The sequence below is a fragment of the Lactuca virosa genome, chromosome 2 (assembly GCF_052849685.1).
Source record: "Lactuca virosa cultivar CGN04683 chromosome 2, Lactuca_virosa_CGN04683_v6, whole genome shotgun sequence".
Taxonomy (NCBI): Eukaryota; Viridiplantae; Streptophyta; class Magnoliopsida; order Asterales; family Asteraceae; genus Lactuca; species Lactuca virosa.
Genome location: NC_136427.1, coordinates 249981250 through 249998579, shown reverse-complemented (window position 1 = coordinate 249998579; position 17330 = coordinate 249981250). Strand labels below are relative to the sequence as shown.

The window sequence follows — 17330 nt, the reverse complement described above, 5'->3', positions numbered from 1 at the left end:
TCAAGGTTCGTTTGTTTCAAGCTTCATAGATTATCAAACATGTTTGTTAGTTGATTTTACATTGGATATGATAAGATTTGTGAATTTTGTGTGTTTTATTAATGAGATTGAAGGCTAAACTCATTTAAATTACTTTTGGGATGTTGTAGGATGCCAGGATGGACATATCTTGATTATTACTTTTATTCCAACTAATTTCAATTATTGTTTTGTTCATCCAGTAATCATTTGCAAACAACAAACGGAGTTGTGTTTCACTTATGTGTTCGCTACTAAAACTAAGATAATGTATTGTCATTTTACTAGTCATTCCGAGTTCAAGTAGTGTAGGAATTAAGACGACCGGTTGAATCAACATACACTATTATAAACCGGTAGTCTTAGTATTTAACATTGGAATAGGTAATCGTAACTCTTAAGACGCAATATTGTCACGCCACTCGTTTTTTCTAATCCAAGTAGACATGGAGCAAGAGAATTAGTTAGCTCAACACACTATGTGCCCAAAATTATATATTGCGTGTTAATTAAGTTTATCTATGTCTATGTAGTTAAGTTGGAATTTAAGGGAAGATAAAACATGAAAATCCAAACAACAACTGAACTAGAAGTAATATTGTTTGTCTCGTTGATAATCTTTTGTTTTTAGTAATTCATGCAACATAAAGTTCTTAGCTCTTTATTCAATTGTTAGTTTGGATCTATTTCATCACAATTGTAATTAGTAGTTTCTTAGTTGTTATTTCAACACAGATTTTCGTCACAAACTCACTATATATTCGACCCAACTTACCTTCGCTGCCTAGGTGTGTGATTGGTTACTTTTAATCATATTGACGACAGTCGATCACAAACCAAGCATATATTGACCAAGTTTTTTATACTCATGCCCTTAGAAAAATATAGACATAATTGTTCAACAAATTAGTTTGAGTGAAAATTTGGCGTACTTATTTACAAAGGAACTTCCAACTGCAACGTTTAAGAAATATGGTCACAATATTGGATTGCGTCGACTCAATGATCTAAATTAACCAAGTCGTCATGGGGAGAAAATCTGTTACACTTTTTTTTTCCTACGACCTGATTTTGTCCCATTAGGTATTACTCGCTAAGTTTTTAATAAGGCAACATCACTATGAGTATTTTGAATGATATACAGTCAATGAGAATAAAAACATTCTTCTCATTATGTCTATTTAGGCTAGTTGATCTTTGTTTTAAAATAAAAATGATATAAAACACTGAATGTGCATCGTTGAAAGTGTTTCTTTTAGATTGATATAGAACTTCGAATATGTGTAATTATATATTTTACCTTTTAATAATATTATATGGTTGCATTTGTAAGAAAAAGAATAAGATACTCTTGATTGACGAAATTATTTACCGAATAAGTTCTGAAAGAACATTGAGCTTTTATAAATAAATAAATAAAAAGTTCCAAATATTAAGCAAAATAGGTTAGTGTGTTAGGTAATACGTAGCACGTATGAGAACATTTAAAAGCATTTCATAATAATATTAATGTAAAAGGGCCAACATAATATATAAAATCAACGATTTTGATAGAAATAGTCGAGAAACAAAGTTTGTGGCTTGGTGTTTTAAACTTAAAAGATACGATGGTTCCTGGTTGAAGAACACATTGTGTGTGTGTCCATAAACCAATTTCAAAATCCCAAAAAGGAAAATCAAAACCCAAAAAAAAATAATAATAAATAAATAAATCATGCATATGGAAATCTGAGTTCTTGAGTTCTTGAACATTTGGGTTCATCTTCGGGTTTATGAGTAATTTATTGTGTAATATATGTATTTGACTAGATTTTTGATATTTTACCTATATGGCCACTAAGAAAAAAAAAACAAGGTATTCCGAACAAAGTGATGATATATAATGGGTTTTTTTTACTCATTCGTACCAATACCTTCTGAAAACTCTACCGTAGGGCTAAACATATGGACCGAATAATATAATTGAACCGAACCAATGAAAGTGAAGATGATACAATGGTAATCGTGGAAGAGATTTATATCCGACTTTGATGATTGAAGGTTATTCACAAATAGTTAAAAAGTATAACTAAGAAGATCCATTAGAGAGATAGGAAATGCAATTTCAGATTGTTATATTTTGTATCACAAAGAACAAGAGTGTTTAAAAGAGATGATCAATTCATCGTTTGTGAGGTATGAAAAGTTCAAACTCTCAAGAAGTTTGGAATCTAGTTGAGTTTACTAGAGTTGCAATGCAAAAGGATATAAAAAGCCATAGCGTTGCAGAATACTGACTTTTAGCATCAAGCGGATGAAATTGATGATATAGTAGAAGCAAAGATGAAATCAAAATTCTCATAGCATTAAAGAGCAGAAAGCAACTGAAGTTTAAACTATATCAAAAAACTAACAAAAATCCTCACCTGAATATATAAATCAATCCTGAGGAATCTCAACATCTCCGTCAGCAATTTCCTGCTGTAAATCCTTGGGATCTTTTCCATCGACAGTACAGCCAACAGAAACACAAGTTCCGAGGATCTCCTTCACAGTTCCTTGCAATTCCTTAGCCATGGACCTAGGGCGCATAACCTTCGCGATCTCGATCACGTCATCGAGTGAAATATTCCCGCTGTGCTTAATGTTTTTCACCTTTTTACGGTCACGTTCAGGCTCCTTCAGCGCCTTGATTACCAGAGCGGCGGCGGAAGGAACCACGGAGACCTTAGCCTGACGGTTCTGTACGGTGAGCTTGACTGTGACTCTAAGACCCTTCCAGTCCTTCGCCGTTTCCTTGGCTATGTCTTCTCCGATCTTCTTCGGAGAGAGACCGAGTGGCCCGATCTTCGGAGCGAGAGAACTCGCTGCTCCAACCTCACCACCGGTGACGCGGACGTAAACATCGACGACTTGTGACGGATCAAACTTTGGCGGCATCTTCGCGGAGTAAGACTAGGGTTATGGCAAGAGCGAGCGAGGCGACTTCGGCATGAAAATTAGGATTACAGGAAGGACATAAGATTTAGGGTTTTGCAGACTGGCCTGAAAAGTTCATTTCACACTTCATGGGCTTTAAGATTTTGGTAATTACTTAGGCCCATTTACCTATACAGCTTTGCCTACATTGGTTGGTCCCGGATTGGTCGCAGGTCACATCGGGTTTTTTAGGGTTGGTCTCGAACGGTTCGGTTCTTTTTCAGACCGTTTGCGGGCCAGTCTTTTTCCAGACCGGTCTCAGCCTTTTTCAGTTCGGACTCGTGCTCTTTCCATACGTCTTTTTCAGTCGGTTTTAGGGTTTTTTCGGTTCGATTCTAGTAATTTTTAGTTTTTTGGTGGTTTTGAGCTTTTCGTTAACAAATATATGATTAAGGTTTGTTAAAAAAAAGGAACACTTAAATTTTAATAAAAGAAAAAAAAAGTTACATAATGTTTTATTAAAAATTATGTAATTAATACAAAAATGATATGTTTATAAAATTTGGCTACCGGTATTGAGACCGATCTTGTGTCGATCTCTGAACAGTCCGGTCTTTTTGGGGATTGGTCTTTTGAACGGTCCGGTGTTTTTCAAACCGCTGACGGGCATCGATCGACAAATTATAGAACATAGCCTTCATATCACACCAGGGAGCAACCTTGTTAAACAAAAGAAAAGGGGCCAGGTAGCAGACCGGAACAGGGCTATAAACGCAGAAGTGGTTGACCTGGTGAATGTTGGCATACTCTGGGAGGTCATGTTTCTGACGTGGATAAAAAATCATGTCATGGTGAAGAAAGCCAATGGATCGTGGCGAATGTGCATTGATTATTCAGATCTTAATAACGCATGCCCAAAGGATTGTTACCCTCTCCCGGAGATCGATCAGAAAGTCCAGTCGCTTGAAGGTTTTCGGCTCAAATGTTTTTTTGACGCGTACAAGGGTTACACCAGGTACAGATGAAACGAGAAGATGAGGCGAAAACAGCCTTCCATAGAAAAAAGGACACCTTCTGCTACCAGAAAATGCCATTTGGGCTCAAAAATGCGGGCGCTACTTATCAAAGGCTAATGGACAAGGTATTCGCCGATCAAATTGGTAGGAATATCGAAGGCTACGTCGACGATATGGTAATCAAGTGCCGCGATGAGGAAACATTACTCCAAGATGTGGAAGAAACCTTCAGAACACTAGTTAAAGCGCAGATGAAGTTAAACCCAGCTAAGTGAACCTTTGGAGTCGAGGAAGGGAAATTCCTTGGGTATCAGGTATCCAAATAAGGGTTCTCCCTAATCCCACTAAAATACAGGAGTTCCTCGAATCAAAAGCCCCCCACAAACTCAAAGGGGTACAGGAGATCAGCGGTAGGGTGACAGCGTTGGGAAGGTTCATTGCCAAATCTACAGAGAAAACACTTCCTCTGTACCAGACACTCAAAGGATGTTTAGACAAAAAGCAGTTTAAATGGACAGAAGAAGCAGATGCGACATTGCAAAAACTGAAAGACGCCCTACAACAACTCCCGACTCTCGCCTGCCCACTCCCATGGGAGACACTACAGATGTACTTAGCAGCATCTGAAGAGGCCATCTCCTCTGTGCTAGCAGTGGAGAGAGAAGGCAAGTAGATCCCCATTCATTTCGTTAGTAGGGCCCTGCAAGGGCCAGAAGTCAATTACCCGGCCTTGGAAAAGTTGGTCCTAGCCCTGGTTTACGCAGTCAGGCGACTACGGAGATACTTCCAAGCCCACAAGGTGGAAGTTCTGACTAGTTACCCGATAAAGCAAGTGCTACTAAGGCCAGAAAAGTTTGGGCGCCTGGCCAAATGGGCCATAGAGTTGGGTGAACACGACATTCAATACCACCCCAGAACCAGCATCAAAGCCCAGGCTCTTGCAGATTTCCTGGTCGAAATCCCAGATACCATCAAGGGAGTACCAACGATAATCTCCACCGATCCACTCGAGCCCGAAGTCGGTAAGGAACTCTGGAATTTGTACACCGATGGCGCGTCATGTAAGGAAGGCTCAGGCGCAGGCCCGATCCTTCAAAGCCCCAAAGGCGAAGAGATCACTTACGCATTGCGATTCGACTTTCAAGTATCCAACAACGAGGCAGAGTACGAAGCACTCCTAGCAAGTATGAGGCTCGCTAAGGAGGTTGGCGCAAAGCAACTAGCAGCCCTCAGCAATTCACTGCTTATCACAAACCAGATAAATGGAACGTACGAGACTAAAGACTCAAGGATACAGAAATACCTAGACGCAGTCCGAAGTCTAACCAGCACGTTCAAAAGCTTTTCCATAAAACAAATCTCCCAGGGAAAATAATGCAAGGTCGGACGCTCTCAGCAAGTTAGCTTCAACTTTCTATGATCACTTAACAAAGAAAGTGTTAGTCGAAGTGCTCCCGGAGAGAAGTATCGATAAACAAAAGGTCGATACAGTATCGACTGCACCAGAATGGACCAAACCGTATGTTGATTACTTGCGCCATGGCGTGCTAGCAGATGACCCTGAGGAGGCAAGAAAAGTCAAGATCAGGGTGTCACATTTTGCAATCAGGGATAACCAACTATACCGAAGAGGGTATCTCAGTCCATGGCTAAAGTGCATCTCCAAGGAAGAGGGGCAGACATTCCTAGAAGAAAGTCATTCGGGGGATGCGACGACACATGAAGGCGCTCGAGAACTCACAGGCAAAATACTCCGCCTAGGGGTATATTGGCTACACGTGTACAACGACGATGCAGACCTAACCAAGAAATGCAAGGAATGCCAGGCATTCGCCCCATTCCAAAATCAACTGGCCATGTCGTTGACCAGCATCACCAGCCCCTGGCCCTTCCACCAATGGGGGATTGACATAGTGGGACCTTTCCCACCAGCGCCAGGGGGTGTGAAATTTTTGCTAGTGGTTGTGGATTATTTCACAAAGTGGATAGAAGCAGAACCACTAGCCACCGTCACTGGCAAACAAATGATAAAATTCATGACCAAGAACATATTGGCCCCTTTTGGCACACCTAGAATCCTCATAAGCGATAACGACACACAATTCGAAGGAAGTCCTTTCAAAGAGTGGTGCGAAGACAAAAAAATTCATCGTCGGTTCACGTCAGTGGCGCACCCTCAGGCCAATGGCAAAACCGAAATATCAAACAAAACCATAGTTAATGGTTTGAAGAAAAGGCTACTCAGGTCAAAGTCCGTATTGGTGGATGAACTCCCGACAGTGTTGTGGTCCTATCGTACCACAACAAGGTCAAGCACAGGAGAAACGCCATTTAGCCTAACATACGGGATGGAGGCGGTCCTCCCATTGGAAATACTGGCCGACTCCCTACGAACAGAGAGTTTCGAGGAAGCAGCCAACGAAGAAGGGCGACGTCAGGACCTGGACATGCTCGACGAAAAACGTGAGCCGGCATGGTTGCGCCATGTCACACCCCGAACCAGACGGCGGAAACGTCTGGGGCTTGTGTGTGACTTCATCTTGAAATATCATTACAATGAATATAAATGAAACGTAACATCATCATCACCACGCTTAATATGATACAGCTGTCATTGTTCACCTCAAGTACACATTTTAAATTACATGCCCATAACATTCAAATTAAGATGTTTAACGGTACACAAAACAAAATCCATATTCTTGTTGGTTCCTCCGCTTACCGAGTTCCTGAGAATACAAGTTATTTTGAAAACGGCCAACATAACAATGTTGGTGAGTTCATAAGAGTATTTTAAATGAAAAGTTTTGTATAGATAGTACAACACCAGAAAATCCGATATTTTCTGCAAAAGAGTTTGAAAATGATGTATCAAATCAAGTATTAATGCATGTGTGGTTTCCATTATAGAAAATATGTAGGAATAAGTTCCCAAAACTCATGTTTGTTGTAAATTGAAGGCAGTGCGCAATGTATATTTTTCCCCCAGAAAATCCGATATTTTCTGATTATAAAAGTAATGTAGTCTTAAAACCCTAAGACCAAGTATTAGTGTGTGTGTACGTTTTGTGTCGCCGCGATTTGTATTTGTATTCCGTAATATTCTGATGGTATTGATCTCTATGTGAGCCGTTACAACCATGCTTAATAATGACTAGTTCGCCTGTCATAGCGTGTCAGACGCCGGTTTGTCGAATGTAAGGTTTGTCGCCCTAGACTGGCCTAGTCTAGCTGTAGCGAACAGCTCAGGTGTGGGGTGTCACCCCGTATAGATCTATACACAAACTCCCGCTCTCCCTCCAGGAGACTCTGGTTATAACTACATGCTACGATCATACAATCGGAGGTGTCAACCGACAAGTCTCACTAGATCCTCAACTTGTTCACGACCAATGTATTACAAGTATATTGTCTTACACTGTATAATGTTTTACGTGTATGTTTTAAGTTTTCAAATCCAAAGTATGTATTCAAATGTACGAGACCCAGTAACAGGTATATGGGCCACCAAGGCCCAATAACGTATAATGAATAATTCAGGCCTAATTAGCATGTATATGGGCCACTAAGGCCCAATTAACCATGAAATGCTTAATTTTAGCCCAAAAAGCATGTATATGGGTCACTAAGACCCCATAGACATGAAATGAACATATTAGGCCCAACAAACATGTATATGGGCCACTAAGGCCCAAATGAACATGTAATGGATATATTAGGCCCATTATTTCGAAATTTACATTTATGGCCCAAAATGTATATAAAATGTTATTTTCGACCCATTTTTATAGAGATTGACACTTTTGACCCAAAATATATAATAAATGTTATTTTCAGCCCATTGTTGTAAGGATTGGCATTTTTAGTCCATTTTTAAATAAAAGGACATATTTGACTAAAGTTTTATAAATATGACATTTTTGGCCCATGATTATAAAAATTTACATTTTTATCTCACTTTTCATAAAACTTACGCTTTTGGCCCAAACTTTGGAAAAATTTTATTTTTAATCCAAGAAACCGTAGGTTTAAATTTTTGGACTCAAACTTGAGTCAAATGATGATTTACTCCTTAAAATCGAGTTTTTTACATTTTTGGCCCAATAAAACCGAAAAGCCCATTCTTATGGCCCAATGTTTAAAAATTTGCATTTTTGGTCCCTTTTACCCTAAAAACTATCATAGAACTTATTTTTGTATAAAAGTGACTCTTTTAGTCCTTGTAAAACCGAAAGTGTCATAAAATCTCATATTTTTGTTTATTTGTTCAAAAATGGCCCTTTTTCAAGATTTTGTTTAACTTCTTATGGATCTTCACATGTTAAACCCATCTAACTTCATAGTATGTTGTTTGAAGTGTTTTAGTTACACATATCACAACTTTTGGTTAGAATTTTCGAGATCTATAGTGTTTCATTAAATAATCACAACTTAAACCAAGAAAAACACACATAACATGCACAAATACATAGATCTAACACATAAGGACTTGTATCCTACCCCAAAACAAGATAAAACCGAAAACAAGGGGGTATGAACTCACATTGCTTTGTTGTTCACGGTTTGAAGAAGAAATGGAAGAAAATGATGTGATTCTCGGCCCTAGTAAGCTTCTTGAGATGATTTTTGAACTTAAATGGTCCTAAAGAGGTATGATTCATGGTTTTGAAACAAATGAGCATCAAGTTTTAACATAATCATGAAGTTAAACTTGTTTGAGTAAGAGTAGATTACCAATTATGGATGAGAACTTGATGCAAACTTCTTGGAACACACACAAGATCTCGAAATTTTTGAGGAAGATGAAGAAGTTCTTGAGAGGTTTTTGAAAGAGTTTGCAAGTGAAAAATGAGAGAGGTTAGGGGAGGGTCTCGGCCAAGAGAAGAAGAAGAGAGAATGAGAGGAGAGAGGTGAAGATGTGATGGATGCCTTGATGTATAAGATTTGTTGTTTGCTTAGAGGGTAATTTGCATGGAGAACCACCATGCAATTATGAGGTGGCACCATAATATCATTCCCTTTGTTTTTTTTCTCATGGGCCGAGAATTGGGCTAGAAGAAAAGGAGTGGAATAGTTTGGGCCATTACTTGACTTAACTCGAAATCATGAGGCCCAAATAATTATTTTTCGGCCCATTGGGCCCTGAGGAGAGTTCACGGCCCATTTGAATAAAAGAAATGGAGTTCATGGCCCATTAGGGCTATTGGAATTTGTTGTGGCCCAACTTGGCCCAGTAGAGATAAACCAATCCATTTTAGGCCCATACGGCCCAAAATGTTATGTTTTATGAATGTGGGTCCAAATAGAGCCCAATTAGGGTTCCTAGGCCCAAGATAGTCAAGTTGAAGGTTTATTGGTCCATTAGGTCCAATAAGAGAATCCTAGTTCATAATAAACTTGAACCGAAATTTCTAGGGTTTTCAACACATAATTAACTATAAGAGATATATTGAGTGAGCATTGAGTATGATATTCATTTAGAGTACAAGTCATTACACTAGATGAATGTTTACATGAGAATAGAATTTCCTAGCTAAAATGCTAGTTGTGACATCATCCCCCCGTTAGAGGGAATTTCGTCCCAAAATTCTTTTGAAAGATGGACTTAAGAATGAGAGAATAGGTGAGGGTACTTCTGCTTCATCTGGTCTTCGCGTTCCCATGTGAATTTCGGTCCACGCTTAGCATTCCATCGAACCTTCACAATCGGAATGCGACTCTGCTTCGTACGCTTCACTTCCCTATCCAATATCTCGACTGGTTCTTCGACGAACAGGAGATTCTTGTTTATTTCGATCTATTCCAAAGGAATGACAAGGTTTTCGTCTGATAAGCACTTTTTCAAATTCGAGACGTGGAACACGGGGTGTACATTGCTGAGCTCCAAAGGTAGCTGCAGCTTATAGGCTACCGACCAATTCGGGTGAGAATCTCAAACGGTCCGATGTATCGCGGGTTCAGTTTTCCCCGTTGCCCAAAGCGAATCATTCCTTTCCGAGGAGAGACTTTCAATAGTACCCGGTCTCCGACTTGGAATTGCAAAGGCTTCCGTCGTTCGTCAGCGTAGCTCTTCTGTCGATCTCGCGACGCTTGAAGTCGAGCTTTGATTTGGACTATCTTTTCGGTCGTTTCCCGAATGATCTTTGGTCCTGTGAGAGTGATGTCTGGTGATTGTCCTTTTGCTAGTTGGGTGTCACCTACCTCAGCCCAACGTAGAGGCGATCTGCATTTACGACCATAAAGAGCCTCGAAAGGAGCAACCTTGATGCTCGTGTGATAACTATTGTTGTATGAGAATTCGACCAAGGGAAAGTGGGCATCCCATGACTTGCCGAAATCAATCACACAGGCTCGCAGCATGTCCTCAAGTGTTTGTATGGTTCGTTCACTTTGACCATCTGTTTGAGGGTGATAGGCAGTACTCATGTCTAATTGCGTTCCCATTGCCTTCTGAAGTGACTGCCAAAACCTTGAGGTAAACCTACTATCTCGATCCGAGATAATAGACACTGGTACTCCATGCAGTCTTACGATCTCCTTGATGTAGATTCGCGTCAACTTCTCCATCTTGTAAGATTCTTTTATTGGTAGGAAATGAGCGGATTTTGTTAACCTATCGACGATTACCCAGATAGCATCCAATCCGTATGTTGTCTTTGGTAATTTGGTCACGAAGTCCATAGTAATCCTTTCCCATCTCCACTCGGGTATCGCTGGTTATTGCAATAGTCCCGAGGGCTTTTGATATTTCACTTTTACCTTGGTGAAATTGAGACACTTGCCCACGTAAGTGGCTATCTCTGCCTTCATATTTGGCCACCAATAACGCTGCCTTATGTCCAGGTACATCTTGTCTGAACCCGGATGGATGGAATATCGCGTCTTGTGAGATTCATTCATGATCATTTCCCTAAATCCCCCAAATTTAGGGACCCAGATTCTATTCATGAAATAGTAAGCTCTGTCCTCATTGACTTCGAAGTTCTTGTCCATCCCACGCAGCATTTCATTTGCGACGTTCTCCAGCTTCAATGCATCCGTTTGGGCCTCCTTGATTTGAGAGATTAGGTGGGATTGGATTGTTATTGTTAAGGTTTTCACCCGGCGACCAGAATATTCTTTTCTGCTCAAGGCATTGGCTACCACGTTAGCCTTACCCGGGTGGTAGTTGATCTCGCACTCGTAACCATTTAGCAGTTCAACCCATCTTCGCTGCCTCATGTTTAACTCCTTCTGGTTCAGAATGTGACGGAGGCTTTTGTGATCTGTGAATATGGCGCACTTTGTACCATAGAGGTAGTGCCTCCAAATTTTTAGGGCGAATACCACCGCTCCCAGTTCGAGATCATGAGTGGTGTAATTTACTTTGTGCGTCTTTAGTTGCCTGGATGCATAAGCTATCACCTTTCCGCGTTGCATGAGGACACAGCCTAACCCTTGGTTCGAAGCATCGCAGTAGACCACGAAATCTTCGGTTCCCTCTGGTAAGGATAGTACTGGTGCACTACGAAGGGCTCGCTTCAGGGTTTGGAAGGCAGCTTCTTGCTTTTCTGTCCAGTCAAAAGACACACCCTTTTGTGTCAAGGATGTAAGGAGTTTGGTGATCTTGGAAATTTTTTGGATAAACCTCCGGTAGTAGCCTGCGAGACCCAAGAATTGACGGATTTCTATTGGGGTTCTCGGGTTAGCCCAACCTTCAATGGCCTTTATCTTGGAAGGATCTACATGAATCCCTTCCTTGCTGACTACATGACCCAAAAAGTTTACACTGTGGATCCAAAACTCGCACTTGGAGAGCTTCGCATACAATCTTTCAGCTCTTAGAGTTTCCAAGATTTGTCAGAGGTATTGACCATGCTCTTCCTTGATTCGGGAGCAGATAAGATTATTGTCGATGAAGACAATCACGAAATTATCAAGAAATGGGCGGCATACTCGGTTCATGAGGTCCATAAATGCAGCGGGGGCATTCGTCAGACCGAAGGGCATCACGACAAATTCGTAATGACCGTATCGTGTTCGAAAAGCAGTTTTGGGAATATCCTCTTCCCGAACTCGAAGTTGATGATAACCGGATATCAGGTCTATTTTTGAGAAATAACTAGCTCCTTGAAGCTGGTCAAATAGATCGTCGATTCGTGGAAGTGGGTATCGATTTTTGATGGTAAGTTTATTTAGTTCCCTATAATCGATGCACATCCTAAAGGATCCGCCCTTTTTCTTGACAAACAAGACCGGAGCTCCCCAGGGTGAGAAGCTTGGTCGGATGAATCCTTTGTCCAACAACTCGCTTAGCTGGCTTAATAATTCCTGCATTTCAGCGGGATCCAACCTATATGGCGATTTGGAAATTGGAGTGGCTCCTGGTACAAGGTCGATCCGAAATTCGACTTGTCTTTCTGGGGGTATTCCCGGAAGGTCTTCTGGAAATACATCCGGGAAATCGCATGCCACTGGAATGTCTTGAATGTTCACTTCTTCTTTGGTCTTATCCACCACGTGAGCAAGGAATGCGTAGTTCTTCTTGTGTAGACACTTTTGTGCCTTGATACACGAGATAAGGCGAAGGTGGGCGCCAGGTTTATCGCCATAGATTATTAAGGTTTCGTGATCGGGGAGATGAAGGCAAACGACCTTCTCGCAACACATAATATCAGCATGGTGGGGGCTCAACCAATCCATGCCGATTATCACATCAAAACTCCTAATATTTACTGGCATCAAGCCTATTTGAAAGGAGTGATTGTTTAGTGTTAATGTGCACCCTACATAGATATCTTTGGTTGTTTCAGTTTTCCCATTAGCCATTTCCACCGTGAAGTCTTCGTTGAGCTTCTGGGGTTGTTGATTTAGTAAATGTTTGAATTTATTACTAACGAAACTTCGCTCCGCCCCACTATCAAATAAGATGCATGCGTACGAGTTGTTAAGTAGACACGTACCAGTAACAACTGCTGGGTCCTGCACTGCTTCACCTTGACCCATTGTCATTACTCTTCCTGATGTTCCTTCCCCCTGATTGTTTGCTTTGGGGCAGTTGTGCCGGAAATGGCCGGTTTCTCCACACCCATAGCAAGTGTAGTTGGCCCCAACATTGCTGTTGTTGTTGTTGTTGTTGTTGCGGTTGTTGTTGTTGTTGTTGTTTGACTGTTGGTTTTGTTGCGGATATGGCCTGCAGTACCTTGCAGTGTGACGCCTTCGGTTACAGCTTGTGCAGTGCATCTCTCTACATTCCCCCTGATGGTGATAATTGCATTTGCTGCACTTAGGAAGGGTCCCTGAGTACTGCTTTGGATTATTTGGTGTGGATGAGACTGGAGCATGTGGTGTGGTGGTAGCTTGAGTTGTAGCATGGACAATCACAGTTTGTTGTTTCTTTGATGATTAAGAGTTTTGCTTTCCCTTCCGCTTGTTGTTTTTCCCTTTCTTGTTCTCACCTTCTTTCTTAACTTCAGCTTCTCCTGTTTTGGCACCCTTTTTGTTGCCATGATCATACAATTTCTTGGCCAGCCTTTTTGCGCTATCATACGTCTCAGGGTTTTCCGCAATGACATTACCTTGGATAGGCGCGGTCAATCCCCAGATAAACCTCTCAATCTTTTTCCCTTCAGAGGTGATCATTCTGGGACACAAGAGAGACAGCTCACTAAACCTGGATATGTATGCGTCGATATCGGAGTTTTGAACCGTGAGGTTCCACAACTCTTGTTCCATCTTCTGAATTTCACCTCTTGGACAGTATTCAGCCAACATCATTTCCTTAAGCTCTTCCCATGGCATCATGTTCGCCACCGGGAGTGTCATGGCCTCTACGTGGCCATTCCACCAGGAGAGAGCTTGATCAATGAATGTGCAGGCCGCAAACTTGACCTTACACCCATCCGGACACTCGCAGATTTCAAAAACTGATTCCACCTTCTCAATCCATCGCTCCAGGGCTATTACACCTCTTGTTCCATTGAAAGTTTGAGGTTTGGCGTTGGTGAAGTCCTTGTAGGTGCAGGTTCGTGTGGTTCCGTGGTTTGTTCCTTGATTTGTGCTCCCGGTTCCCTGTCCGTTGCCTTCTCTGTTGTTTCCGTTGCGAATCTGCGCAAGTGTTGTAGTGTCCGCAGCGGACACTGCTGCTTGGAATGCAACTGAGTTTATTTCTGGTGGGGTCGGTGTTGTGTTGTTTCCACGGTTGGGTCTTTGAGGCATCTTTCTGTCAAAGAACAGAAGGATGTTGAGTACATATCGTATTCCGAGTTTAGAATTCCACAGACTCGGCGAATCGATTTGTGCATCTAAGTGATTCCATGTATTAACATAAACAAGGAAATAAAACACGTAGCAGATAACAACATCACGATAAAACATAGAACATTTCCATTAATAATAATTGTTTTTAATACATAAAATTTTTCCAAAAGGCATGTAGTACATGGGGAAACATATAATTTGGCAGCATGACGACCCTATGAGTAGTGTAATCACTTAAACATATGGTCGATAGTACATAGAGTAAATCATAAAAAGGAAAATCATAACGGGAGTACATGAACAGGTGCTAATCACGACGGGGTGGATCTGGTGGTGCTGACGATGAGGTGCATGCGCCCTGAAGTCTAGCCAGGTGGCGCTCGGCGTCCCGAAGCCGGGCTTCCAAAGCCGCCTGACGCATCTGGTAGTCCCTGACTACCTCGTGTGTCATCCTCTCCATGCGCTCCATCGCGGCTCTCATGGCCACCATTTGGTCAGCGGTCACCTGTGTCTGCTCGCCGATGTCGCGAGTCCTCCTCACTATCACTGGCAAGGCTCGATCGGCGGGTCCACCGTGACTCAGATCGTAGTAGTCCCGGTTCATACCAAATGGGGGCCGCACCCCCTGCTGGCGGCTCCATCTCCAGATGTCGTGCGCCCATGGGGGCGTAGGTCCATTGGGGCCCATCCGGTCCATGTACGGAGGATCGATGACTTCGGACCCCGTATCCGAGTCATCTGTGTCGCTGCCCTCTGCCTCATCCTCGTTTGAGTCGGCTACCAGTTCTGCCGGTCCTTCCACGGGCTCCTCTTCCGGTTCTTCTTCGGGTTCTTCCTCGGGTTCTAACCATCCACCATTTCCCTGATTGGGGAAATAGGGATCTCCCGGATAATGAAAGTCGGCCATAGAGTCTGCACGAGGGGTGTAAGACATTGTAAGAAAATGTATCCATATAGTATTTTCAAAATACTCCTATAGTATTTTAATTATTTGTGTTTGAATTCCTGAGAAGTTTTTGGGTACGAGGTAAGTTTCTAGGGAAATTTCCCGCTATGACTACCCCCTAACACATGTTGGTCATATTTCGAATAAATATAGTTGATCAGGCTATATTTACCCCCAATATGACTACATAACTGCCCGGGTTTAATCACAGTGTTCCATCTCCCCCAGAGACTTTTAATGTTATTGTTTTAATGTATGCTCTTTATTCAGAGTGTTTTAGCCCCATTGTATTTATAGTTGCATATCAAGTATGATTAGACATGTCAGTTCACTATAAACAATGCTCTAATACCAATCTGTCACACCCCCCGAACCAGACGGGGGAAACGTCCGGGGACTTGTGTGTGACTTCATCTTGAAATATCATTACAATGAATATAAATGAAACGTAACATAATCATTACCATGCATAATATGATACAACTGTCATTGTTCACCTCAAGTACACATTTTAAATTACATGCCCATAACATTCAAATTAAGATGTTTAACAGTACACAAAACAAAATCAATATTCTTGTTGGTTCCTCCGCTTACCGAGTTCCTGAGAATACAAGTTATTTTGAAAACGGTCAACATAACAATGTTGGTGAGTTCATAAGAGTATTTTAAATGAAAAGTTTTGTATAGATAGTACAACACCAGAAAATCCGATATTTTCTGCAAAAGAGTTTGAAAATGATGTATCAAATCAAGTATTAATGCATGTGTGGTTTCCATTATAGAAACTATGTAGGAATAAGTTCCCAAAACTCATGTTTGTTGTAAATTGAAGGCAGTGCGCAATGTATATTTTCCCCCCAGAAAATCCGATATTTTCTGATTATAAAAGTAATGTAGTCTTAAAACCCTAAGACCAAGTATTAGTGTGTGTGTACGTTTTGTGTCGCCGCGATTTGTATTTGTATTCCGTAATATTCTGATGGTATTGATCTCTATGTGAGCCGTTACAACCATGCTTAATAATGACTAGTTCGCCTGTCATAGCGTGTCAGACGCCGGTTTGTCGAATGTAAGGTTTGTCGCCCTAGACTGGCCTAGTCTAGCTGTAGCGAACAGCTCAGGTGTGGGGTGTCACCCCGTATAGATCTATACACAAACTCCCGCTCTCCCTCCAGGAGACTCTGGTTATAACTACATGCTACGATCATACAATCGGAGGTGTCAACCGACAAGTCTCACTAGATCCTCAACTTGTTCACGACCAATGTATTACAAGTATATTGTCTTACACTGTATAATGTTTTACGTGTATGTTTTAAGTTTTCAAATCCAAAGTATGTATTCAAATGTACGAGACCCAGTAACAGGTATATGGGCCACCAAGGCCCAATAACGTATAATGAATAATTCAGGCCTAATTAGCATGTATATGGGCCACTAAGGCCCAATTAACCATGAAATGCTTAATTTTAGCCCAAAAAGCATGTATATGGGTCACTAAGACCCCATAGACATGAAATGAACATATTAGGCCCAACAAACATGTATATGGGCCACTAAGGCCCAAATGAACATGTAATGGATATATTAGGCCCATTATTTCGAAATTTACATGTATGGCCCAAATGTATATAAAATGTTATTTTCTGCCCATTTTTATAAAGATTGACACTTTTGACCCAAAATATATAATAAATGTTATTTTCGGCCCATTGTTGTAAGGATTTGCATTTTTAGTCCATTTTTAAATAAAAGGACATATTTGACTAAAGTTTTATAAATATGACATTTTTGGCCCATGATTATAAAAATTTACATTTTTATCTCACTTTTCATAAAACTTACGCTTTTGGCCCAAACTTTGGAAAAATTTTATTTTTAATCCAAGAAACCGTAGGTTTAAATTTTTGGACTCAAACTTGAGTCAAATGATGATTTACTCCTTAAAATCGAGTTTTTACATTTTTGGCCCAATAAAACCGAAAAGCCCATTCTTATGGCCCAATGTTTAAAAATTTGCATTTTTGGTCCCTTTTACCCTAAAAAATATCATAGAACTTATTTTTGTGTAAAAGTGACTCTTTTAGTCCTTGTAAAACCGAAAGTGTCATAAAATCTCATATTTTTGTTTATTTGTTCAAAAATGGCCCTTTTTCAAGATTTTGTTTAATTTCTTATGGATCTTCACGTGTTAAACCCATCTAACTTCA

At 40.9% G+C, this 17330-nt stretch overlaps 1 protein-coding gene across 1 annotated transcript; it reads right to left on the bottom strand.

Annotated features, from left to right (window-relative positions):
* Positions 1 to 2341: 2341 nt before the first annotated feature.
* LOC145160747 (Ribosomal protein L11 family protein) lies at positions 2342 to 3043 on the bottom strand. The gene has a single exon (XM_079080057.1). It carries the CDS (start codon positions 2935 to 2937, stop codon positions 2437 to 2439), a length of 501 nt encoding a protein of 166 aa, XP_078936183.1. The 5' UTR covers positions 2938 to 3043; the 3' UTR covers positions 2342 to 2436.
* Between the last annotated feature and the right edge of the window lie 14287 nt (positions 3044 to 17330).

Excerpts from the sequence above, each read along its gene's own strand:
- LOC145160747 (XM_079080057.1), bottom strand. The coding sequence starts at position 2,937 with ATGCCGCCAAAGTTTGATCCGTCACAAGTCGTCGATGTTTACGTCCGC.